General features: G+C 40.5%; 1 protein-coding gene across 3 annotated transcripts in view; it reads right to left on the reverse strand.

The window, feature by feature from the left end:
• The window catches only part of PANK1 (pantothenate kinase 1), a 40,656-nt gene that overhangs the window by 6,840 nt on the left and 7,245 nt on the right, over positions 1–26,571 (reverse strand). The window contains exons 3-7 of one of the 3 annotated variants that reach the window (XM_072931104.1): positions 23,820–23,932; positions 11,111–11,463; positions 2,249–2,502; positions 518–694; positions 13–136 (exon numbers count right to left, since the gene is read on the reverse strand). In XM_072931104.1, coding sequence (XP_072787205.1) covers positions 13–136; positions 518–694; positions 2,249–2,502; positions 11,111–11,446 — 891 coding nt within the window. In that variant the 5' untranslated portion in view covers positions 11,447–11,463; positions 23,820–23,932. Of the gene's footprint in view, positions 1–12; positions 137–517; positions 695–2,248; positions 2,503–11,110; positions 11,464–18,458; positions 18,658–18,915; positions 19,309–23,819; positions 23,933–26,571 lie in introns of those variants that run through there. The other 2 variants (XM_030276057.4, XM_030276058.4) reach the window with 2 other exon arrangements.

Genomic DNA, 26,571 nt, shown 5'->3' on the forward strand with positions numbered 1-26,571 from the left:
TAAATAACTTACCTCATTCAATGCACACATGCGAGCAATAGAACCTATGTTGTTGGTGATGGTGACCAAAGTAGCTCTGGCCAAGTCCTCTTTACTGATGGAATCTCTCTTTTCTTTACTCATCATATGACCAAAGCTGCATGAGAAAGATCATGCCTTTTAATATGAGAGATTCAGGAGTGATAAAAGCCCTTAAAATTTCCTCATTTAGCAAGCTTTGCTTGGATTTGATAACCATTCATTTGTGACAATTTGAAATGTGAAAAGGCAGAACAATGAGTAAGGACACTTCCAAAATAACTGTACTTTAAATGGAAGCAAACTGTATCAGGCATTACTTACACCTGTTGAAAAAAAAGAAGCAAGAAGTAGGTGAGAGATCTAAGGACGAACCCCATGACACATGGAGTGACATTTCTCCATGGACACAGCGCATAGTCCAGGATTATGCACTCAGTTTAGCACGCACAGGAGGTTTCCCAAGGCACTGCTTACAAACAGCTCAATTAACACGCACCTGGACGCTACAGCAGAGCCTTGAAGGCCAAAGCGCTCGTAGTCGCCTCCATAAATATCCTTCACCAGCTTATCCACGTTGGTGCTGTCTCCTTTTGCTGCCATTTCCAGTGCTTCTTCAAAGGTCTCGCAGCCAGTGAGCAAACAGCACAGGCCCAGGAACGTTCCTCCTCCAAGGCTGCAAAAGCACAGTGCCTTCAGCCCAGCAGCTTCAACCAGCTTTTACCACAGCCCTTCAGAGCCATTTACAACATGCTGCACACAGGTGCAGCTGTATCTCACAGCTCCTCCCTCCGAGGAGCAAACAGAGGCACTCTGCGCTGAGCTCCTGTTTAACACAAGTGTGGTTTTAACTGAACTAGACTTGTCTTTAATCCCTGAATAGGAAAAGTTATACTAAAGGGTTACCTAAGAATAAGGTCCAGTCCAACACCTCAGATACCACTTTGCTATTTGTAGCACTAACAAGTTTTCTGCATGAGAATAATTAAGCAGCAGAGCACTCAAATGAATGAGGAAAGAATGAACAGTGAACAAAGGTAAATCTACAAGGGCTGGCAGCCAAGACAGATCTTGTCCCTCCAGCCAATGGCAGGAAGCAGTCTGGTTGGCTTCTTTACAAAGCAAGCCCAGCATCAGCCCTGAATGTTCTTTCCCTGCAAGAACTCTGAGCAAGGAGCACTCACTTGAATAATTTGTAAAGGCTCAAGTACAATATTTACCAACTACATAAATTTAGCAGGGAGAATTTAACTGTGCGTAACATGTTGCTAACTCATTAAAGCTCTACTTTGAACTTTTCAGTCTTACAGACATGAACTTCAATTTACTAATCTCTGCATCCTTGCTCATTCTTTCTTGGCCACTGACAAAGTTAGCTTATTTGCAGTGACTGCAGTCACAGTGACTGGAGCCACTGAAAACAAGGGGATCAGTGAGAGACCACACTTGCACTTCTTGAAAAAAGCACACGAGGTCACATAGGAACACTATTTAGTCCATGTTCTTGGATTATTGAGTTTTTCAGAACACCTCTCACAGAACTGTAGTATACTCAGTATTTGAACAGTAGAAAGCTCTGCATACCAGCCACAAGACATTATTGATTTCATCACCTGTAACAAGTCAACAATACACTGCAGTCATGTTTTTCCTTCCATAGTGGAAAGGATTAGAAGCACATCTACCAAAGATACCAAAATCTTTGTGCTTGAAAAAGATGCAGAACTGTAAGAAATCCAATGTCTCCCACTGAACTTGCATCCATCTGTACTTCAGACAGAGAAATGGCTTATGGCTACCATTGTGGCAAATGTATGCCCTAGGTAAGGCAATAGAAGATACATAAGCACATAAAGTTTTTCAAAGGAAAAACTTTAATATGTATCATACACCAAGAAACAGAAGGCAGGGGAGAGAAGCCTCATTTGTTGGGACAGTTTTATTTTGGTAATTCACAGCAAGAGATGGGAAATAGGTAAAAGACTATCAAAATAAGACTAATAAGAAGAGACTAAGGCAGGTCTAAAATTTAACAGATCAATGATTTCCCTGACATAGATTCTCCCTCTGAAGGTACCCTAGGATATTTTCAGCCTTGCTACTGGTAGGCTTTTAAAAGAAATGGGAATACATGCACAATTTGGAGCTGTAGCTACTGATCACACTCTCCAATTCTACAAGTTCAGTTGTGAAGGAGAAAACAATTTTAAAAAATCAAAAGTCAATTTACCTGGATCCTGTAACTCTTTTGTAATTGTCCTTAGAATACACAGCTAGGATGCTGACCCCTGAGCCTATGTTAACCAGCAGCATAGGATATGGATTATCAAGGCAGTAAGGCTTTTTCTGGCACTGTTCAGGATCTGTAGGGTTTTCAAAATAATAGCACTCTGGTTGGCCATTGAAACCAACAGAATCAACATAAAGGAGGCCCTGGATCAAACAGTCCAATTCATCCAGTTTATAAAGCTGTAGATCAGCCATCTGTAAAAGAATAACAAGAAATTAAGAAACACACATTTCCTGGCATAATACAACACTCAGAAGAACAAAAGGTTCCCCTGAAGCACTTTGATCACTTTAATAGTAACACATTATGCTATTTAAGCAGTACAAAGATCTAGGCATGAAGTCTGAAATAAAAATTCACTATCGGCCTGACGACAGGTACCTCCCAAAACAATGACGTGCTGCTACACAGTAATGCCATCCAGCTCCTTTGCCTTTGAGACATGCTGGGCTCTGCAAGCAGGAAGTATTTCTCCTCCCTCATATTCTGATGTAATAAACGTCTTCCCCCTCATTCCCAGCCCAACAGGAGCTGTGTCCTGCAGCTTTTGAGCAGTATCAGACATATGCCTACACAGCAGCATTCCTCAGGATGCAAAGTACTTTAGCTCATCATCCAACTACATTTCCCAGCAATTTAATGAAATTTTCAATAGAAGAATTAAGATATTCATGTTTCAAAAATATGCATTAAATATACAGTGTATTTTTTCGTACATATCACTAGTTATTCCCATTAATTTTAAAATTACAATGAGCAGTTTAAAATGCCACATGAAAACGAGAAGCATAACCCCTGTTTGGTGAAAAACCATATAAAAAAATCCAAACAAAAAGATTGTCAGGCCCATGCTCTCAGCAGAATATAACTTCAAGAGAAGACAGATGACCAGTAACAAAAGCTGACAAAAATACATTCCCTCTGAGATCTCTAAGGTCACCATGACTGTACTTCAACAGACAATACCTACTTGCCATAGCATCCTATTTACTAGAATTAGAAATAACATCCCTTTCTCAAAATAGGATATACTGACCAACTGTAGAAACTCTCCACTGTTAGGTTGAGAAGAGGGAAAAAAACCCCAAAACTCTAAAGGTATCCATCTAAATCCTGAGGTTATTTTCATCTTCATGCATGCAAAGCAGGTCATGCCTAACTACTTTCTAGCAAAAAAAAAAAATGCAAGAGTGTATTTGAGTTATACAGTTCACAGCTGGTTCTTCAGCATTTGCATACTGCAGGATGTTTTAATAATGGCTAACAGAGAAGATATACATGGGTAACTGTGTCCTATTTTTAATTCTGGAAGCTATATTAAGTCACTATAAAGAGGGAAGATATTTCTGTGGAACAGGCATGGTCAATAGGTTACATTCTTTTAAGCTATTTAAATCTCCCCTGTTAAGACATTGCTCTACTTGCACACAGCTCTAGCTTGCCCTAAGTGAAAGCCATCCCATTCTTTAGGTCTGTCCTTTTGTTTTACTTGCCACTCCTCAAATCCTAACCTGGGAAAATAAATAGGACCAAAAAGACCCCAAACCAGCAATCTCAAAGACCTCAATATAGATCCAGTTACTCAAAGGACAAGCGAGAGAGGTGGAAATCATTTCTTCTTGTTTCTGTGTTTCCTCCTGTAACTTCTGCAATATCCTTTTTTTTTTTTTTTTTTGGTTACCACATTGCTACACAAATTAAAATTAGAGAAATGCAGCATAAATTACTTGAACCATTTAGCTAGCAAATACAAAGAATCAGCATAGTTTGTGAGAAAAAGTTTTTAAAGAAATATTAGAAAATTCTTAAGGGTACTTTGCAAATACCTTGGATTTAATCAATTTCTAACTAATAGACCTAGAGGAAAAGCTCCAAGACAAGGTATGATGCAAGATATCAACATAATAAACCCTTCATGCACTCTTTATCACAATGAACATTGCATGGAGTCCCCCCAGTCCTCACTCCTTACAGGATTAATTTAGTTCAAAAAACAGTGCACATACCTTTGACACGAGGAAATATTCTGTACTACCCATGATCTTTCCCTAGGTTGTGTGCTGTGCAGTGTCAGTTTCCTCACCTTGGTGTAGAAGTTGGATGCAGCATGACCAAACACCATCTAAGACATGCACAAATGTGCTGTGAACCAGGAGCTGTTGTACAGATGAGCCATTAGCAGGTTTATGGCCTCTACTGTCCAAACCTCTACTCTAATGTAATGCAAATACCAGCCACAAGCTGCTTGTGTCTGATCCATGCTATACTTTTACAAACAGGCAAGCACTAGCCAGAGACCTTGCAAGACACAAACAAGTAATACAATTCAGAGTAGAACATTTCTGACACCAGTACAAAACCACAGACAAAACCCATTGATTCTACAAACTTTCCAGTCACCTCACCAACTCTGTAAGAACAGAACAAGAGAAACTAATCAGGTTCTTTCTCAAGCACTACACATAGGGGTTTTTATTAGGTCCAGCCCTCCATGTATAAAAGACACACTAAAATTTGTTCTGCTTTTTATAGCTCTGTGCTATATTTAACAGTTGATATACTGTAAGCAGAGAAGTCCTGTTACTGCTTTCTTTTATGTATGATATTCATAGCAGACTGAAGAACTATTTTCCTGTGTCATTGCAACAGTCTGGTTTTGTATTTTGGAATAATCAACTCAGGCATCAGTATTCTATGCAAACCACCTTTCTTCAGAGAACCAAAAGCTCTGCAGCCACCAGACACCAGGTTCCAAATATCTGACTGAGCCACCACTGCTCTTACTTCTAAACAGAAATTAGGGTGAAGTTTCAAGAAATGTAGTAAGCCAGTCTTGAACAAGAAGCCACGACCGAGCCATGGTCGCAATTCAGTCCCTTTCCCTGCCCACACAACTGTGTATTTGCTCACAATGTCTCAAAGCACCAAAACTGCACTGCAGAATAGAGGCACCTGTAACCATTGTAACTAATTTGCAAGTAGGCAAATATTTCTTCCTGCTGCCATAACCTGACCTACCACACTCTACTCACTCTAACTTTCAGCTGTTCAAACCTCTTCTCCTTAGAGGTACCAAAGTTTATATGCAAATATGTATAACAAAAATGGAAGCTGTGTCTAGAAGTACAATTTAATTGGATGTTTTCCCTACAACATCTACAAAATGCATTTGCAGGTATTTTCCAGCTCTTTACAATTCCTAATGTGAAGGCAGACAGCAAAATGGTCAACTTACCTACTCTGCACTCCTGTACCTATATTGAGCACAATGCCTCTCTAGAGGTTATGTCAGAAGGTTGCGCTATGAGGACATCAACTGCAGAACAAAGTAGTCTACAGGACCCTAGAGGGAACATTTATGATGATTACAGAGAAACCACTTGTACATTTTTTAAAGAATAATTTTTCTGCATCATAGGCAGACTGTAGCTATTCCTCTTTTTTTTTTTTTTTAAGACTGTTTTTTAAATACTGGGAAAGGGAACAAAACACTTTAGACCTCAAGAAACTCTCCAGGACCATAAAAAGAGTGACTTAGGACTTCAACATGCTTGCAAGCAGGTGCAACATACCAAGAAAAAATAGCCAACATTTCCCCTTATGACCTTAGCATCAAACTCCTGAAAGACAGGTGATTACAAGGATACAAAGTCTGTTGCTACTGTGTACAGATGCTATTCCAAGAAGAATGAAAGACCATCTCTGATACTCTTGCAAGAAGCGTTGGAAAAATGCGTTACCTGCTGAAATTTAGATTTGGATTTCTTTGTTGTTTACCTTGCTTGTTTTTTAAATAGTGTGCATAACATTTTTAAAAAATTATCTGTATTCAAGTACCAAGCAATATAAAAAGAAAAAAACATGATACCAGCTTGTCTGTGCTTTCAAGTATGGAAGCAAGTAAGTCAAAGACTTGGGTCCCATTTGTTTCATATTAGGGGTGAGCAAATCTATCCACTTCAGAAGGCAAACAGGAAGCAGCTCAGCCCTCTAGAAGTGAGCTGAGGGCAGCCATGACATATATGCTCTGGGGTTGAAGTATAACGTATCACCATTGGTGTGCAGACATATCTTCACTGAAATTCCAGCTCAGTAAACATTTCACCCACTTTTACTGTATTCTGGTGAACACAGGAAAGTCTGAACCTATGTGCAGCTGCAAGTTCATTTTTCGCTTAGACTTTCAATGAGAAATATGATTTGTTTTTCTGTAAAAAAAATGTTAGAAACATAACATCTTGCAAGTTTTCAATTATCAATTACAACAGCCTCATTTACTGTATCACTCTGGTTTTTATGTCTGCTGGGCATTGCTCCAGTTTGTATTTCTTAGAATAGTTTACAATATAGCTTTTCCTTCTATCTCCTCCACTTTCATAAAGACTTTGTTTTCTTTATATTTTGATTACCTTCATTTCAAAGCCCAACCATGCCACTATATGGAGCTGAAAATAAACACATTCAAACAACACAAAGTCTAATGCAAATAAACTGCAAGTCCAACATTCACTGAGGCAGAAGATCCACTCTATATCAGCTTTGGGCAAAAAAAGCACTCATCAGGAATCCTGTGCAGAGCTCTGCCCCCTTGCACAGCAAGCCCTAAGGATCTCTCCTCTCTTGGCAGGGAAGAGATGCACATTGTTTCTCCCCATACCCTCTGAAGAGGTTACTTTACCTGTTCTGGATGCCTCTTATAACTGCAGCCCAGCCCCTGAAGAGCTGCCTCCAGCCTCCTCAGCAAGAGCATTTTTGAGTCTCACACTAACTGCGAAAGAGTTACACAGCTTACTCATCCTACAACACAGGACAGTGAGTTTATTTGTTTTAAGATGAACACAGTCTACAAGTCATCCTCAGGCATTCAGCTCATACCACAAAGTCAAGCCTTAGAATTAGCTAATAACTGGCACAAGAAAATCACTATCCAACAGCCAAGCTCACTTTTAAATAGTTTTCATTTACAGGAAGGTCAAGGCCTGAGTTTGAGTCTGTGTTGGTAAGAGATTTCCTTCTTCCCCTGTCCCAAATGTTCTTGATTAAGTGATTGGGCGTTTTCAGCACAGATGCTGCTCCCACTGAAGACAGCAGTAAAATTTCTATTAAGACAAGTCAGGTTCTGCAGGTGTCTGTTCAGGAAAGAACTACAGAGATCCCACCTTTGAGACACTGCAATCAGCAGCAATTTTATAATACAGCAGGTTTTAATTGAAAGTCTGAACAGTTCTTCCTCCCCTCATCCTGCTCAGCCTTTACATTGAGTTGCTTTATAAAACTGAGTGTCAGCCTAAAAATTTATTCCTCATTACATTAACAGCAAACTTCTGTGCAAGTCATGTGTCTGTGCTATCAGGGAGAAGTCACAGAGCACAGAGAAATTCATCTCACAAGCAAGTCTAAGTACTCCTCGCTTTTACAGAAGGGGTTACTTGAGCATTTACAGAATATGTGAAGTGACAGTACATAACTGGGGAAAGGAGGAAGGATTATCAGAATTAGGCTGCAGATTCATCCATGCCTTAACACCACTGTTACCTGAAAATAAATACTGCCAGCTATGAAGACCATTCAGAGTCATTCAGAGAGGAAGTAAAAAAAGAACAAAAATGCAAGAAAAAAACCCCTAGGCTGGAAACAGTCCTTTTGGTGAATTACTTACTGATGTTCTCTTCAATGAACATTAAGTATAACCATATGGTTGGTAAAATTATTTCTGTGGTCTAGTTTAATGAATAGAATCAATTTTCTTACTTCTAGGGTAAGCACTCAGATCTTCAGAATGAGTCACATGATTTGCCAAGCTACCGACTGACCAAAGATCCGACATACTGCCAGCAATCAGCAAGCAGACCATGGAGACTTCTTCAGGTATCCACCTCTCCAACACTGCAGATCATATAAGGGAGGTGAAATAGCTAAACCTAGGTAGCTTTGTAGATTTACTTGCCTTTTTATAGAAAAATAAACAATCTTAAGGTAAACAGAATATGTCTCACCATTGTATGTTATTTTTTAATGCACAAAAGCAACAGACATGTCTAGATCAAAGCCATTTAACTCATTTAGGGATTCAGAACCAGACAAAGGAACAGAAATAAGTAACAACAGGATATTTGCATCTCTATTTTAAGGAGAAAAAGCTTCTATAATCTTATAAGGCTTCCTTCCTTGGGATTTGAATGTTGTTTCGCAATGTATTGGATCCCTTGTCCTAAATCTATGAAATCTTACAGTCACATTGAGAAATACTGTGAAAAGACTTAAAAGCATGTACAAAGGAAAATAAAGGGCCAGAATAAAAGCACGTTAGCTAGATCAAATGAATTTACTAACATTTAGCCAGATTTTTTAATGTAAATAATAATATTCACAAACATACCTTAGCTTTTCCACACTGCTTCTAAGTAACAAACAGGAAGATTTAAAGTCTCCTCCATATAAAGCATTTTACAAAACTGAATCCTGCAGTAGGCAGATTTAGACTTGGCATAAATTCTCTACTTCTGGAGGTGAATTAGTGACCATATACTTGAAACAGATATTTCAGAGCTTTGACAGAACAGTCCTGAAGCTGTTGTCCAGTGTCAATTTATACACAGCAGAACACACTGATAGCTAGCTGCTGTTACCATGGCTAATGAAGGGTGACAATTTAAGTGCAGTACCCAGAACACGCTGCCCTTTGAGAGAGATTAAGCAAGCAAACTTCCATGTGTTGGATAATATTCTGCTTCTGTAATTCTCTGAGGATATTACAGTTTGAGCCAAGAAACACTTGCTATAAAGAACTGGATAGCTCTAAGAGGTGTCCAAAGCACTCACTTTAGTGGGAGTGTACTTCACTGAGAGCTTTATGCTAGAAAACTCCCCAGACAGCCTTTATAAGGTTTGTCTTAAACTACCTATAAGTGTTGTAGCACATAGGATGTTAACAACACTGCAGAGGTGTGGAATTTCAAGCCTAAGTCAACCAGTCATTTGCTATGTGACCTCGTATTTGTGTTCAATAGCTGGCAAAACAGCCCCAACTCCTCCAGCCAAGGCTTCCCTTGCTATATTGACTATACTGCAGCTGAGACAAGACTGATCCCTCGCCATGGATTGCATATTTACAGCCCGTAAGGCCAAAGCTACAATGTTCAGCTGTGAGAGCCAACAGTTAACTTCCAGTTCAGTTCTACAGCTGTGGGAGCAAAGGACATGAACTTCCTTACTAAGCTATGGTAGCTTTTATTACATGATGCAGGAAGAACGAATTTGGAGAGACTGACCATTTCAAGGGGATAGTCAGCCTCTTCAGAAAGTCTTGAAGTGACCTCTCGTTGTCAATAAAGAATATGGCCTGAATAATTCCCAGGACATAAGAAAATATACTCAAAAACTCCTCAACTGAGGCCACACTGAGTATAACTAAAACTCACATCCTACTGTGGTGCCAATATCCTTTCACAACGCAAGGCACACAAGTTTTTGAGGACTTAATCATCAGTAGACTAACTAGTAAGGGACTTGCAGTCAGCCTAAACAACACGAAATCTTGCACTAGTAGTGGACTACTACACCAATTCAGAAACTTGATAGCCCTTTGCTGGACATGAAAGCAGTCTAATACTCTCTGAAAGTGACTGCACAACAACCTAACAGTTGGAATTCATGTTGAGCTCTTACAGCATTCTTTATTCCCCTAAGAATCCTGGTCATCCAGTATGTGAGGATATTGATGACAGAAGGAACATAGAAAAAACCCTCTTGTACAGCAGGAATGGATGGATGTTTGGGAGTTAAAAATGAAGCACACAGAGCCAAGGACTGCAGTCAACAGCAGTTGGTGATTCAGTATGAGAGCTCCCTAGACTGAAGCAGAGACAGAAAAGCAACTGTAACCTGCCATACCCTCAGGATCAGGTCAAAAGTTAGGGACAGAAGTGCCAGACCCACCAGTCAAGTAAATCATTCACATTAGTCTTAGTGACACTGTTCTGGGACAATCAGATTAGTCTCTTTTTCACAGAAAATAAATGAAGATATGTCCCAATGCCGATGGACACACAACAGACAACTGCCTCCTGGATGCTTTTGCTTTTCAACATGGTTTGTACATGTTGAAAAGAAAAGCTCTTCCATGCTTCTGCACCACAACCAATTCTTGAAGAGTACTCTAGTGCAAAACTTCGCATTTACACCAGCTTCTGGAGTTCCCTGTAAAGGTTATTTTTACATCCTTGGGGATCTGAGACCTACTCATCTCATTGATTGCCTTTCTTTAAATGGCACACTCACAAAATTGAAATCAAAAGCTCACTGGTACTACTATGCTCCCACACACTGTCTCACGCCCCATGCTCCAAGAGTCTTCCAGACTCTTCACGTCAGTCTGTTCGAAGGTTAATACAAAGGGAAGGGATCCTGAATCAAATCTCCAGCCTGGATGGTTTCATATCTGGTTTCCAACATATAACCAGAGTACCTATAGTGTCAGGCTTCTAAGTTGTCATAGCACACCCTCAGTTGATTATGAAGCATCTAATCATTGCAGCCATTGTCTAAAAAATCTCCACATTTACTAAAACCATCCTGCACAGGAATACTTCGATAGAATACCCAGCAAGTAGAATACCTTTTCCTCCCCGCTCCACGTTCTCAGCAATGTCACCAATTAATAAATGTAAATTGATTCTGTTGCTCCTAATCAGTTAGGATGGACTAAAAAAATGTTATTTTCCTAGTAAGTTTTAATAGACAGGCTCTCATGATGTTTTTCCACAGTTCCTCCCACTGAACCCGTGGGAAGTATTCACGTACCGTTCTAAAGTCTTCCTCAAACTTGTAAGCTCCACCTCCCGTGGCACAGAGCGTCGTGTGCAAACTGGAGAAGTTCTTTTCACTGCCCATCTGTATGAACCTGTGCATGGCACAGCTGGGAAAGCGGATGAAGTGCAGGTTTCCTTTGCGTCCACACATAGTCAAATTTTTCAGTTCCAGGTGGACATCACGAATGCCGGTTTTACCATAGGCTGTATTGGAGGTCAAGTATTTCCTAATGCTTTTCAAGTTTTCCACCTCCTCCTGCTCCTCCTCTGCAGTAATGTCCTTAGGTTCAAAGTAGACCAGTTTAACCAGCGTTCCACCAATATCCATTCCAAACCATGGGAATGCTAAGAACAAGGGGTTTAGGAAGGAAAAAAGAGAATGTTACTATAAATATACAGGGTAGACAAATCACTTAAATCATTTGCTGAATGACAATTCAGTGCAGTCATAGTAGCAGTATCTATACCAGAGAACTACGGGTCACTTACGTCCACCTCCTATGCTTTAAACACATCTCTAGGTTAAGCCTTCATAAAGCCTCAGTGAGAGAAAAAAAAAAAAAGGAAAATCTCAAAATATTCTTGTCTGAAGAAGCAGGCTTTAATAAAACGAAAACGCTTTTTCCCAGGAAATCATTTTATTCTTCAGTCACCACCTCTTGACAGAGCACATTTACTGCATTTCACCCAATCGGCACCAATGTGTAAGAAATGAAATGAAATTGTATTTCACCCAATTGACTCAAATTCTGCTAAGAATTAAGGGGATGAGGAGGAAGAAGACACAACAAACAGAACAAGATTTCTCAAGTCATATTCCCACTGCGTATCATCTACAATTGCCTTTCCAAGCTCAGTCAGAATTTCCACAGTCACAAGGCTGTGTCTGAAGAGCAGCAATACAGAGCTCCATTATGCTGGAGGCCTCCAGACTCCAACCCACCAGAACCAGCAGCTCTGTTGGACTGCAACACTTGTACATAGTAGCCAAAAGTGAGCTGGCTTATATTCAGTGTTTACCACTGACAGACCTGTCCTTTGAGTGTAGACTCCCTTTGCTGGTATATGTGTTAGTCTATCACATAATTATGTAAGAAATGCCACTATTTCAGCTTGCCACAGCTGGCCTCAGTCCTCCAAAATCTTTGTTTTGTTAATAGCAGGAGAAAATGACTATAGAGAACACCCAGCAGAAGACAGTAACTGAATCAAGCTGGTCTACCTGTTCCACTTATATATATGCATATATTTTAAATAGCAAACCAGGTAACTTCATGAAACAATAAAAACTGAGAATACAAAAGCTATACACAGGCACTGCAGATGGAGGGAGCTAGAAATATTTCTTTTAAAAATTGTAAGTACTGAGTATATGATTAACTTCTAAGGCACACTTCTAAAATAGCAGTCACAGTCACCTTCCTGCTTTTTAGGGAAAATCAGGCGGACTTGCTGATGAAAGAAAAATGATTCTACCAACTAGGGCATCTCAACTTAGTGTTGATACAAACTTGAAACCATAAATACCATATGTATAGCTGTTTTTTCTGCCAGTAAACCTAAAAATAAACAACTTGGGGCAAACACTTTAATATGCATAGGAGGTATTTATCACACTGTCCTTCCTCATGTGATCACATATCACAATTAAGTTACTCATCTTCAGGCTGAAAGAGGCTTAGTCTTTTTTTCTTACCCTAAGTGTCTCAGCATCAGCTGTCTGAATAATTTGAAAGTCTAAATTCTCCAATTTTTAATATGCTCTCCCTGCCCAAACCAATCCTTAAATGTCAGACATTTAAAACAGTTATTTCACTTAATTGCTGGATGCCAAGTAATTGAATCATCAGTTTCTCCTCCCAGTTCCCCAAGGACAAGGCAGGCATAATGCATAAACTCTAATGAAGTAGCTGCTATCTGTTTTAAGGTCTAATTTTTTTTCCCATGCTATGCAAGCTTTACAAAGACAGTGAAATTAAGTCTAATTTGAGGCTTGGGAAGACACACCATGCTATGCAGAGTTCCCCGAAACGGGAAGAATTCAAAACAAGTGTATTTAAAACAGGCTTTATTTTAAAGAAGAAAAATATTACACATTTTTCTGCAACTCAAACACCTGGGAAAGTACACGGTAAATACTTATGTGAAAGCTGGCTCACCCACACTGCACAACATTGCAATGTAGTGGAGCTCAGGCTGCCAATCCCATTAGTGATTTACACAAATCTTTATTAAAGCTACTGAGAACTTTAATTACCTGTCCCACTGGAACAGTAAATCTCCTCCTCAGATGTATCTTAACTATGCAAGCAGGAAGTTTAATTTTAAAAGCAGCATGATTGGACTATCTAATACAGAACCAGACTGTAGCTAAGTATAAGCCATTCTCCACTATTTTTCATTAAGGGCATAAAACCTGTTACACTCTACCTACACCAACATCTGTTTGAAAGCCATAGTGTAGATTCCATCTTTAAAAGAGGCATTAAATGTTCCATCCTATCAAACACAAGCCCAGCAATAAAAGTGTTAAAGTAAGCAGTAACAGCTGAGAGTTATTCATAAATGACTGCCAAGACATTTCATTTTACATCTTACCATTTTAAAGAGTTATCACCAAATAATTCACAAAGAATAAGTACTGTAGAAAACAACCATGAAGCTGCTTCAACTCTGCATAATTCTTAGAATAGCTACACATAATGCTTGCATTTATAAAGTTTATTCTCTCTGTGAATCTAAGTTCCTTTCATTTTGTTGTGAGCCAAATGGACTGCTGCAGAAAGAAAGGAACTTTGCTTTTAGAACACCAGCAGTTTTCTCCAGCACAAATAAAGAGCCCAAGATCAGACAACAAAACCAGATATTTCAATTATGCAGAAAACCAGCTTAGTTTTCTCCTCAACTTCTAACACCAGCTCTCTGTTGGAATTACTTGCAATAATTCAACAACCATCGTGACTGGTTGACCAATTAGGAAAAAAAAAAATAAATCTCAAAGTTTCTAACAAGTCACAATGAAATTCATATAACTTCTGCACAACTGGTGTGAGAATAGAAACACTTCTGTATTCCAGTGACTATTTTAAAATGCATCCATTTTTTCTTTTGTTACTATCAGTATGTTCCGAATCAAAATGCACCACTGACCCACCATCAGTTCTTTTTCATATCTATATATAATTCATCTCAGCTGGTACCTATACACTTCAATCTTCCTGGTGCCACTGAATGTGGTGCTAATGGAAGTGTGCACACAGACTGAAGGTGCTCCTGGGGTTTGCTGCCTCTGTGAATACAGAGAGTATGATGATTCAGAGGCCACCCAAATTAACAGTGCTTGGCCAGTACTACAACCAGGGAGTACAAAAAGTGTTTGTGTAGATAGGTTTTCCACAGACTTGAGGGAAAATGGGGAGAAAATTGTGGATGCTGTTCTTTTTTTGTTTGGTAGGGGTTTATTTGTTTGTGTGGGGGGGTTTTGGTTGTTGGTTTTTGGGGTTTTTGGGGGATGGGAGGTGGTGGAAGGAAGCAGTGTTTGAGGTTTTCTGTTGGTTTGCTTGCTTTAAACTGGAAGTCCAGCATTTCATTGATGCCCTGAAAAAGTGTCCCTGAATTACGAAAAGACAGGAAAACAGGGAGGGGAAAGGAAAATCCATCCCACCCACATCTCAGGCTGATCACAGTTAGTCAAAACTGTGTGATTTACTATTAGCAGTAAAGACACCAGATATGTTGCAGAAATGTTCTCACAATGTAAAAAATGCTTCTTAATTAAAATTGTCTGATAAAGCTAATGAGCTGATTTCTCTTTTCAGTAGGTATGCAACATACTTATTGGATCAGTTGAATCTATAACTGGCAAAACCAGAACTATTCTACTGCATTGCTACACAGAAATAAGTCAAAAATAACACTGTAAAATCTAGTTTTAGGTCCCCTAGAACCAATACAGAAAGCATCAGGACACATCACATGTTCTCTTAAAAGTCTAACATAAATCAAAGACTCTATTTATCTGTTTTTAAAAAAATTATTTCTCTTTACGTTAATAAACTGTGCCAACTACTTAGTGGTTTGTTATTGTGAGATAAAAATCTGTACTACTCCAAAATTTAGCTGCAGAAGCATGTGACAATGCAAACAGAAGGTATCTACAGCATTGCATAAGTAGGTAATCTGATGCACACCAACAGCTGCGTATCTGGGGCAAAGGTTCACTCACGAGAAATTCCATGATACATTTTACCTAGTTTCTGCATTAACTTTGCAGTATCAGGCTATTTCTGCAAGGCATTATTATATTCAGATTTCAACACCTTGTATTTTTAAATATCTTCTGCTTAACACGCAATATAATGAGGGCATGTGGAAAGTAAATATCAAATCACAACATTCTCCTCACAGACAAGAGCTCAAGAGAAACAGGAATGAGAGGGAACTCCTGGGTCATCAAGTAACATTTACCCCCATCAAAGAAGATAACCAAGAGGAATCCTTTTCATACATTTAAACATCCACCACATAAGGTTAGCTTAATCTTTTTACTCCTCAACATTCAGAAAGAGATTGTGCTTGAATCCTGCTGGTTAGAACATTCTTCTCCCTACCTGAGCCCTGGATTTATTCCTGACCAGTTTGTAGCAGTTTCTTCTTTTGCGAAACTGTTTCAACTTGTACATCTCCCTTACAATACCTGTAATTCCTCAAAGACAGACACAGTATTCCAATTTTCTTATCAATAATTTGAATGGTGGTATCAGTACTTTGATATCTTAGTCATAAGGATCTCAGATGAAATACCTTAGTTTCATCTGCTTTTCTTTCTGAACACACATATGTTGAAATCCTATTACTTCATTTACATTTCATTTGCATTGCTTGACACTTTGACAATCTAGGAACTTCCTGTGTTAATTTGGTCCAGAACAGGTGATCCAAAAACAGTAACAGGGGAAAAAAAAAATCAAAACAACACACACATAACATGACATAGTATTCTTACAGCTTCTGAAAGATGATTTTTTATTAAAAAAATAAAGCTAAAATGGTTTACACATATTTTTCAACAACCTCTTCCTATTTTACACAGTTATAAAAAATTAAATTGAAACATTTTTTTCTTCGAATGAAACTAGAATATGTAACTCAAAAAATGTATTAGATATGCTTAGTAATCAAAGTTTCTTCAAACCTTAAAAAGCTAGAGCTAAATCATGCACACATATCAGGTGAAGCCTTCCAGTTCATCTTCAGTAGCAGGGACATATTGAATGTCTTCCTCCTCACCAGAAGAACAAACAGAACCCAAAAGTTACAACCAACCCCACAAAGAGTTCAAACCCAAAAGCAGAGAGCTTTTTGTTAAGAAGTTGTGACAATCCACGCAAATGTAGTTATATTACCAAAAACTGATTTGAAAAAGAAAACTGACACCAGCCTAATATCCCTGACAACACATATAGTTAAATGAAGGAAAAAAAAGAAAGCCAAGACAGAATTCCCAGCAGAGGCTGTACCAGGATTATCAGCCAAACACAGATTTCATGGGGAACCTTCCCTTCTGAGAGGGGAAAAGACTTGTGAACATAGAATTCTACCTCACTTTGTCAGAAACTAAAAACAAACAAGAAAATAAGGGTTTAAAGGAATAATTGCTGCAGAAAGATAGGTTTAATTTGTTGAAATGTTGGGAAATGCCAATTATCTCATTAACTTCTCCACCACACACAGCAAACCTTGCAATCAATACTGGTCTCACATGCAACTGCACTTCATTTTGCAATCTGTCCTTAAGAAAAGAACAAACATCTGCAAAGGTCAGGATTAAAAGCACCACACAAACCTGTAAAAATGGTACTGTGTAGTATTCACTAGAGAAGGATGCAGTAGAAAGGCATGCAGTACCCAAACAATTTCAGTAATAATGTAACAAATTTTTTAAGATGGCAACAATGTGTTATCATTATTTCCTGTATGACTAATACTAAATTTCAAACTTTTTCTTGTACAAAATAAACCATATATATTAAAAAGCATATCAGCAAGCATTCACATATTTTAATCAGCAAATAAACTGCCCACAAAATAGTTCTACAAAGAACTTCCATCAGCTGCTGTTTTCATTAAAGGCTCATTTCACTCAAACTCCACACCTGAAGATTCAGCTGTCATTCATCTTGGGCAATATAGTCAGTCACCTATGCTTTTTACTTTGATGGGCTCTTTTTCCCCTCAAGATGGGATGGAAATTCCAAAGCCCTCATTCTTTCTGAATCAAGTGATTACATGAATCCCTAAAAGACTTATTCTTTGCTTCAAAATAGTTTTTACTATTATGGAGAGTTTGATATGCAAGTGCTGACTCTTCTTAGTTACACCAAATCAAAATGTAAGCCAGTCCAAGTTCTGCAGGTTTTGTTCATGCAGAAAACATGAAGCAGGACAAAGACTACAAAAACACTTTGTGACAGAGAACAATTTGGTCACTGATAGGTTAAATTTGATGCAGGACTAAATTAACTATCAACAGGTACTGTAAGCACTACATGATTAATCAATCAGAGAACATTCTCAGAGAAAGTGGCATGAGTAGCTCACCAAAAGCATTGTGAAAGTCAGAAAAGGCACTGGCTAATATGCAGTCCTGTGAAAGGTGCAGCTCTTTAAGGCTGTTTCTGAATATTTCGTTCTGTTTAAACAGAAAAGTTTTTGTTGTTTTTGGTTTTTTTTTTTTGTTTTTGTTTTTTTTTAAACATTCACTTCAAAACAAAGGAAAAAACCCAAAACCCAGAGTAACTGAATGGACACTACTTCCTACTGAGTAGAAACATCTTTAAATTTTGGCAGCAGGCAGCTATGATACTGACTATCCCTATTATCCTTTTGGAACATGCTCAACTTGCAACAAAGAACCAAACATTTGTGGGTTTATGTGAAGGGCTAGCGAAGTGAGAGTGAAAAGAAACTTTTCCCCCTAGACTGTTTTACTTGCAGGGTTTACCATGGAATTATTCAATATCTCCAAGTAAGCAAGATTACTAATCAAGAAACCATAGAGAACTAAGGAAATATAGAATTAACAAATAGGACGTTTGAGTCTCAGCCTTAAAACCAAACCTGAAATAGATAACCAGTTCATGAACACTTCCTAAAGGAGAAGCGCGTTACATATTTAAGCTGTTTAGAAATATTTTTCCCCGCCAGTCAGAATAACTTGCTCCGGGCTCCCAGATTCACTTTTTCCTTCATTCTAACAAGACCTGGGAAAGGAGCACACACTAAGCCCGCGGAGCCTTCCCACGCTCTGGAGCGCCCCGGTGGTCCCCGGCGTTACTCACAGTGTTGCTTGGGCACTATGAGCTTCATGCGTGCGGCGGGGAGGCGGCGAGACGGGCAGGAGCCTGGGCACCGCCCGACGCGCTGCTCGGCAAGGAGCGGCCGCCCGCCGCCCGTCCGCGTTTGTGCCGGGCCGCCGCTCCCCGCCCGCCGCCGCCCCATTGGCGCAGGGCCGGCCCGGCCCACGCGGGAGCGGGGCCGTGCCCGGGCGGCGCCGCCGCATTGGCCGGCACGGGGCCCTCGCTCCGCCCGCCGGCAGCCGGCGCTGGGGGGCGGAACGCCCGCGGCGCGGAGCCGGGCGGCCGTCAGCGCGGCCGGGCGGCGCTCCGCAGGGAGGGAGGGAGGGAGGGAGGTGGCGCGGGACCCGCGGCCGCCCGACACCGGGCCGGGCTGCGGCAGCGCCGCGCGGCGGGGGCCGGGCCGGCGCCGCTCCCCTGAGCCGCCGCGGTCATCACTTACGTGGCCTGTGCCGCCGGCCCGAGTCCACCCTCCGGCGCAGCCTGCATTTCTTGGCCGGGGAGCCGTGGCTGAGCGGCGGCAGCTCCGGGCGTAGCAGCAGCGGGTGCGGCGGCTCCCCGCAGCCGCCGTTGCTGAGCGGCGGGCCCGAGGGGTGGAAGCCGTTCTGCAGCAGCCCGCCGAGCAGCGAGCAGGAGGCGGCGGCGGGCGGCGGCGGCCCCGCCGGGGCGGCGGGCTGGGCGCGGAGCTGCTCGCCCATGGCGGCAGCTTCTCCCCTTTGTCTCCCGGCTCAGGTCCGGCTGGGCGCGGCGAAGCCTCCGCTCATGCCGGCGCCCGCAGCTCCGAGCGCTGGGATGCGGCGCCCGCCCCCCCGCACGGCGCAGGCGTCCTGCCCGCAGCGCGCTGCAGAGGGGCGGCCACCGCCCTCGCCGGGGACGCGGCGACCCCCCCGCCCGGGCAGCGTGCGCGCTCCCGGCGCCGCGCCCCGCACCTGCGGGCTCCGCCGGCGGCCCCGGCAGCGCGCCGGGGCACGGGCACCGCAAACTGCCCCCGCTACCACTGCGGCGGCCGCGACCCTGCTCGCCGGGCACGCTGAGCAGGCTGCCCCTGGCACCGGCTGCGAGGTCATTTTCGCTTCGGCGTACCATGGCGCACACTCGTATGTGACTCAGGTATCTGTGAGTCGGAGGCCTCGGTGCCCGTGCTCCCAGGTAACGCCTGGCACCTCACACAGGGTTACTTGTGCAGCTGTAGGAACGTTCAAGTTTTTGTCTACGAAGGTTCAACTTTTTGTCTACATTGTCTCGTGTCACTCAAAAGCTTAGGGGGACTAGTGTGACCTTGAATGTGTGTTTGTCCTCAAGCTTTTTTAGTATGTTGGCTTTCACTGCACAGCACTGATAATCTTGTGACTGTGATTTATTCTCTGACCGCTGAGATATCCAAGTACAAAAATGCATTTTCTGAATGGAATATATCAACTATCAAGTGGAAACTGGATGAACTGTGCTCTGGTGTCATGTGTAGACTTGAAAAGAAGCAGTAATTGAATTTTGGTTTGTACATGAAGGTCATTTCTTTATACAAACTGCCAGTCACGATATGCATGGCTGTCCTTAAAGTAAAAACACATCTCATAGTGGCTCCTTCTTACACCTAGAATTAGTTGAGGACATGGGGCCTCCATGGTAAAACACATATCAAGAATTCAGAACTATATAAGTGCCTCCAAAAAGGAATACTGCATTAAGAAACTGCTTCATGGGAGGTAATCTGGCATTCTCTCCACTTCTTGGCTGGGACCAGAACATTATGTTTAGGTAACTGGGAGCAAGCAACAGAAAAACATGCACACCAAGTTGGGGAAAATGAAGAAAGAGTTTTTGAGAACAAAGTAAAATTTTCTTCCTAAAAGCTTGCAAGTAATATTCTGGAGATGATTTAAATACTTAGAATTTTCTTAATATTCTTATGCATAAGCACAGGTAATTAACAGCCCCAAAGCGATTGCCCTGAAGAGGGTAACATTTACTGCTACATGAGGGCTTAGTGCTTCCAAAACTGTGGAATTCCTTGAGAAGTCCCTAACTTATCGGATTATGTTTAAACTAAAAAGCAGAGGCTGCTGCCTGGACTGGCACAGACCTTCATGTCATTTGACAGCAGATCTAGGCAGCTGGCTGGGTACACTTCATGAAATTGTCAAGTCTAACCTCTTAGGGCATGAGGAATACTTGCTGCTACTGTCCCCAGCTGGTAACAGTTGTCCCTTCTCACAGAAACTGACTGCACATACAGCCAGCACAATATGGAACAGGAGATCAAACCTGCTTATCTCTGCATTTGCTGGGAGCTGACACACGATCAGTTACTGTATCTCAGCTGAAAGGTGGCAACTTTTTACTTTACTCCAACAAAAGCAAGAGCACCTTTAATCACACACTTAAATTTTCTTCTGCTAGAAGAATAGTCCTTCCACTGACTCACTGGAATACTGTACTCAAGTATTGTGTCCACTTTCAGGCTTCTAAGAAACTTTTGGAATAATAAACAGAATTAAATGAAAACATCAAGTTTTAGTCTGTGAAATGAAAGATTTCAAGGGGTAGCAGCAAAGGAACAGGTAGCAGCAAAGGAAATCATCACTGTTGTTGAGAAATAAGAAAATTCGTAAGTTGCAACTGCAGGAAGGGAAATTCACTTTACACTGGCGGCAAACATTTCCTAGCATGAACTTAGACAAGGATTAGACTGAACTGGAAGACTTGACTGTTCATTGGTGGCAAGTTTTTAGGAGAAGCTACATATCTGTGGACAAATGGTAACAGTTTACGTAGAACCAATCCAGACTTGAAACAAGGAGAAGGCACCTTTCTGAAGTTCCTTCCAATCCTTTATTTCTAATTAAGTATTTCCCTAACATTTTGCTGTTAATTTTGCACAATTGTGCCACAGATAGAAGTGGACTGGAACATACAAAGTCTGTCAATGAAGTCATGGCATGTATTACAAGTGAAGTTTCTAACACCCTGGTGCAACTAAAGTAAAGTTTTCCTTTTACCCTAGCTTTCTATACAGACCCTGTTTGCCAGATCAGTTTTCAGTTAAACTTGTAAGACAATCTAAATAGAATCTAGGTGCAATATTGACAAAGTCAAGGATGATTTCAGTTCTTGCACAATTAACATTTACTCCATATTTGTCTTCTTCAGCTGAAGCAGGTGGAAGCTCCTAGTTTATATTTTAAAATATTTTCTATATATCTCACTGTAAGCCAGCAATCAGCTGGGAAAAGGACTACAAACACATTATATGCTCAACAATCCAAGATACAAATGACCTTAGATCACTGAACAAGTCTGCTATACTGATTCACTGTATATTACACATTTGCACAGCCAACACTTCATGGATTATTCCATATCTACCCGTGCTTCAGACACTCAGCTTTCTCCCACCTTTTTATTTGTTTATAAACACAGAGGGCAGTGTGTAATTCTCCAACTCTGTCAGTTTCAGCAAATTACTGACTCCCTTGCAGTTAGGATACTTTGCCATGGATCAGAAGTGCTGTGCTCCAGGTGTTACAGTTTCTAAACCAATGGAACTGGAAAAAGCAAACAAACAAACAAACACACCACCCTTTCAGGCATATTATCTTCAGGCAGCCTGGCCTGAAATTTTTTAGGAACCTCTGAGCGTTGTATCTCCCTCCTTCATTCCATGGGACTCCTATATCTATGGCCTAAGGCTAAGCTAAAACAAGTATCAAACAGGTGCAGTCCACATGTAAATCTGTTATCAAAAAAAAAAACCAACCAAGAAAAGATCTTACAGAGCACCAATGATGTTATCTAATTCAAAGCTAACCAGCTATAAAGGTTTGGTCATATTTTGGAGAGAAGTGGTAACAAGACACATGCACAAACCTTCTCAAACTACATAGACTGTTTTATGCAATGCAAAGAATGTAAGGAAAGAGACTTCTGCTACAGCTGCCTTAGGATTTCTATTCAAGCAGTTGCTGGCACTTTGCCATTCCTGTTTATATTTATATACAAATTATTTCCATGTTTATCCTGTTTCTATACTGCAGGCCAGTATACTAGTTCTTATTCAATTTTTCCTCTTTGAAATAAAGCAAATACAGTAAAGCAGAATAAACTAACTATTTAGAACATTCCTCACACAAAAAAAAAAAGATACTGTTGATTTGGTTTAGGTATATTCACATATTGCACATATCAAATAGAAAGTGCCAAGTCTGAAAGTCTGGCATTTCTTCTCAACTTCTCTTCAGAACTGGAAAAAAACCCATACTGTTTTGGTGTATGCAGGACCTTTTGTAGACACATATTTTTTCAAATTATTTTTCTCATAAATTGCAGGGCTAGAAGACCAGCAGTCTAACATAACTATATAATGACAAGTGATAGATGTGTAAATCAAATGGGACAAAACAATCCTAAAACTGTGTAAAATTCTTATCTGGAAAGTGCAATGTCAGAGTACTTAAACATGGACATAAGGACCTCTGGAATTATTGGTGTGACTCAGGAAAGCTAAGGAAGTCTTACTATGACAACAGCTAGCTCACATGAGAATTCTGCTTCCCCCAAACACTAATGCATCAGAGAGGGGAAACTGACTGCAAATGACAGAGGAAATGAATGGCATAAATTTACTCATATGCCTAAATCTTTGTCAGATTGAGGCCAAGAAAGATGATATTGAGACCATCCACTCCTTCCTTCCCTTTTCACCCACCTATTAGGCTTCTTTCAATTATGCCTTCTGTGGCACTTAAAGAACACCTGTTGGTGTTATGAAGAAAAGCCCTGCATAGAGGGAAAGCTCATCTCCCCCTGTCTTTCATCAAAGGTGAGAAACACAGAAAAAGGCACTCTGCTCAAGCTGGAATGTTGCTTTGGCAGTCTGAACAGCCCTGAGGAAGAATGCTCTTTCTCTTTATTGATGACAAATAGATAGATCTCCTAGCCCAAGTGCCAAGCTCAGTGGCCAGGCAAGGCAGCATGAATGCTACCTGGATCCTGTCTGGACTAGGACACAAAATTGTTTGGGGTGGAAGTGACCTTAACCACCATGTAGTTCCAAACCCCTGCCACATAGAGGGACACCACCCACCAGATCAGGTTGCCCAGGGCCCCATCCAATCTTGCTTGAACGCTCCCAGGAATGGGGTACCCACAACTCGTTCGAACAACCTTTTCCAGTGCCCCACTATCCTCTGAGTAGAGAATTTCTTCCTAACATCTAATGTAACTCCCTCCTCTGTTCCCCCTTCTCCAATCACTATCTGCCTGTGTAACAGACGACTTACAGATCTAACAACAGCCAAGACTAGGGAATAAGGGTCAGAAGAGTACATAGGTATAGGCTGGTCTTACCATCTTGCCCATCCTTGTGGCCAGACTTTGCAGCAGTCCAAGTAGTTTCTACAGTTCTCCTCTGGCAGTTCTGAGATGAGATTAGGGATTGTGGTTGCTGTCTTTCATCCCAACTGAAAAAAAGCACGCAGCAGTCACAAAGCAGTGATAACCTTCTCTCTAAAGCCTTCCCTGCCAATACCTCTATTTCTATGTCCAATTGGATAATTATAACTTAGTTCACACTTACTCTCTCCAACTTTAACTGATCCCTGGTAGTTAAAGAGCTGTTGGTGCTCTTCTTTTACAGGAAACAGAAAATGTAAGTGCCTTAGTTCTGACATTTCAAATAAAATTCCCAACATGAGTAGCATTTAGGGTCCTTCATTATTTCTTAGTGAAAATAAAGCAGCTGTTGGAGGTGAATAATTTTTTTTCCCATACCACAGTTTCTATTCTGCAGAGAACTTTTTTTTGGAAGAAAACAAACATGTAATGGACTCTTAGGTATGTAAAAAAGCTAAAAAACTAATTTCCAATGCATTCTCCTTTGCCCCATAAAGTCTACCTTGTACCCAAGTATTTGGCTCAGTGTACTGCTGCTTATCTTAAACTATCAAACTTAAATATACAAAATGTGATTGGACAACACGCAAGTTCACAACCCACTGATTGAGAAATAATGTTCATCATTATAAAAAAAATAAATTATTGCAACAAGTGGCAAAGCACTTAGTAGAGAAAACAATGGCCTTTGCTCCTGACTGTTCCCCACAGACAATTACCCTCATGTATGTGTACATACTGGTTTTGCTCAGCTGAATGTCTTCACTTTCTTTTCAACTCAGCATTTTCATGTGGTCCTTCACAATGCAATCAGGAGGTAAGTGATAGTTTCAAAACAAGCACTTTGAAATAATGAATGGCTGCCAAGTACGAAAGACTACCTCATCCTTATTCAGCACTGCCACATCTAAAGAGGAAGAGAAACTGGTTCTCCTATCAACAGCTGCACAAGAGACTTTTTACTTGCATTGCCCTGTACTCCCAGAGCTTAAATGCTGACAGAAAATTTCCATGTATATTAATGAAAATTAATCAGGTAACAACAGGTAATCAGAGGGAATCAGATTGCCTGTGTTTGAAGAAATAAAAAAGGCATCTCTTTAAACTATTCTAACTGCACACACATACCTCCAATGCAGATAAAACTGGCCTACTCCTCTAACTCAGGAGGGAACACACAGTTCCATCAGAGCCTAGAAAGGACACAGAGGTTTAATTTTCCTTCTTCTAAACTAGCCCAGGGATGGGAATTAGTGTAAAATGGAAACACACCACACCTTTAGTATTTCTCTAGTAGCAAGGAAGCATTATGTCTGAAAGAACATTTAAGTACAGCATTTAAGTCCAAATAACACAACTCATCTGGAGCTAAAAATTTAGTAGAATATGTGCTTTCAGACAGATAAACCAAAGATGTTTAGGCTAAAAAAAAAACATTATTATGTCCTTGCGAGTTTAAGTTGAAATCAGAGACAATAATACACAAATGCTAATATTTTTAAAAATACCTTTGTAATCCAGTCTTGTGTAGGAAGGAGCTATGCTACAAATGACAAATTTATCCTTAAATGCTCCAAGTAGCAAGAGAGCTGAGAAAGGACTTGCAGACAGTTCTCACTTCCAAAATGAAAGCTATATTTGGATAAGTTTGGCCCAAACCAGAAATTTGAATGTCCATGCCCCTCAACTGAAAAATTTAATAGCAGAATTCCAGAGTCATTCTCAGATTTTTAACTCTTTTGCCTAGGCAGTGTCAGTGCTGAAATGGAAATCTGAAAGTCTTCTATTTGAAAAACAGAGGAATATCTTAATTTTCTTTAAAAAAGAAATTAGGAAACAGCTTCAGTTCCCCAGAACTGAACTGGGAAGCTGCATTGTCAGGAAAATTGGCTATTAATCTGGCAGTGCATTATGCAGGCTGATTAGCAGTCAAACTTACATTTCATCAGGCAGAGAACAAGCCGTCTTCCATTGGGCATGGTAGTGCCCTGGAAATGCTCCCCCTTCATGCTGCTTATTGGAAACAGGATCCATTTAAGTTTGAATACCAAACAAACTCCCTTGCTTGCAGTTTCAGCAAATTAATTCATCAGTATTAGCTTCCTTTGTTGAAATTCCTTGAGCATATTAGAAACACACGTTTTCACTTCACTGACATTTCTTGTTCTGCTTGAAAATTCAGTGAAAAGCTGCCTATTTATCTTTGCATGTACATCCACCCAAGTTATGTCATCTGGCCATTACCAGTGTGATCAAAGTTCCAGGCACACAGGTAATTGACCTCAAAGCACGGTGTTTGAAGTCCCTGTTTGACATGATTTGTGTTATTCTCTGCGTCAATAATTATTTCATCTGTTGTCCGCTATACTTACAACACAACAAAAGAAAGAGAATACAAACTACTATTCAGTGCAGCTTGCTGAAGACATTTCTCCTGTCTCGCTACAGGAATCATTTCAGCTATTCTAATAGCCTGCTTTCTGAGAATAAGGCTGTATAGGTATCTGCAATAATTATGATTAATTTCAAATGTTACTATAAACTTAAATTTACTCAATTTAAAAATCATAGTTGAGAAACATGAGCTTTGCACTAAAATATGCCTGACTTTCCTTTTCATTGCTTCAGCTGAAAATCATTCAGAACTATTAAAACAAAACTGGTTTCCATTTTTGTTGCAGGATGAACTCCCACCATGGAGGTAACA

The sequence above is a fragment of the Taeniopygia guttata genome, chromosome 6 (genome assembly GCF_048771995.1).
Source record: "Taeniopygia guttata chromosome 6, bTaeGut7.mat, whole genome shotgun sequence".
Lineage (NCBI taxonomy): Eukaryota > Metazoa > Chordata > Aves > Passeriformes > Estrildidae > Taeniopygia > Taeniopygia guttata.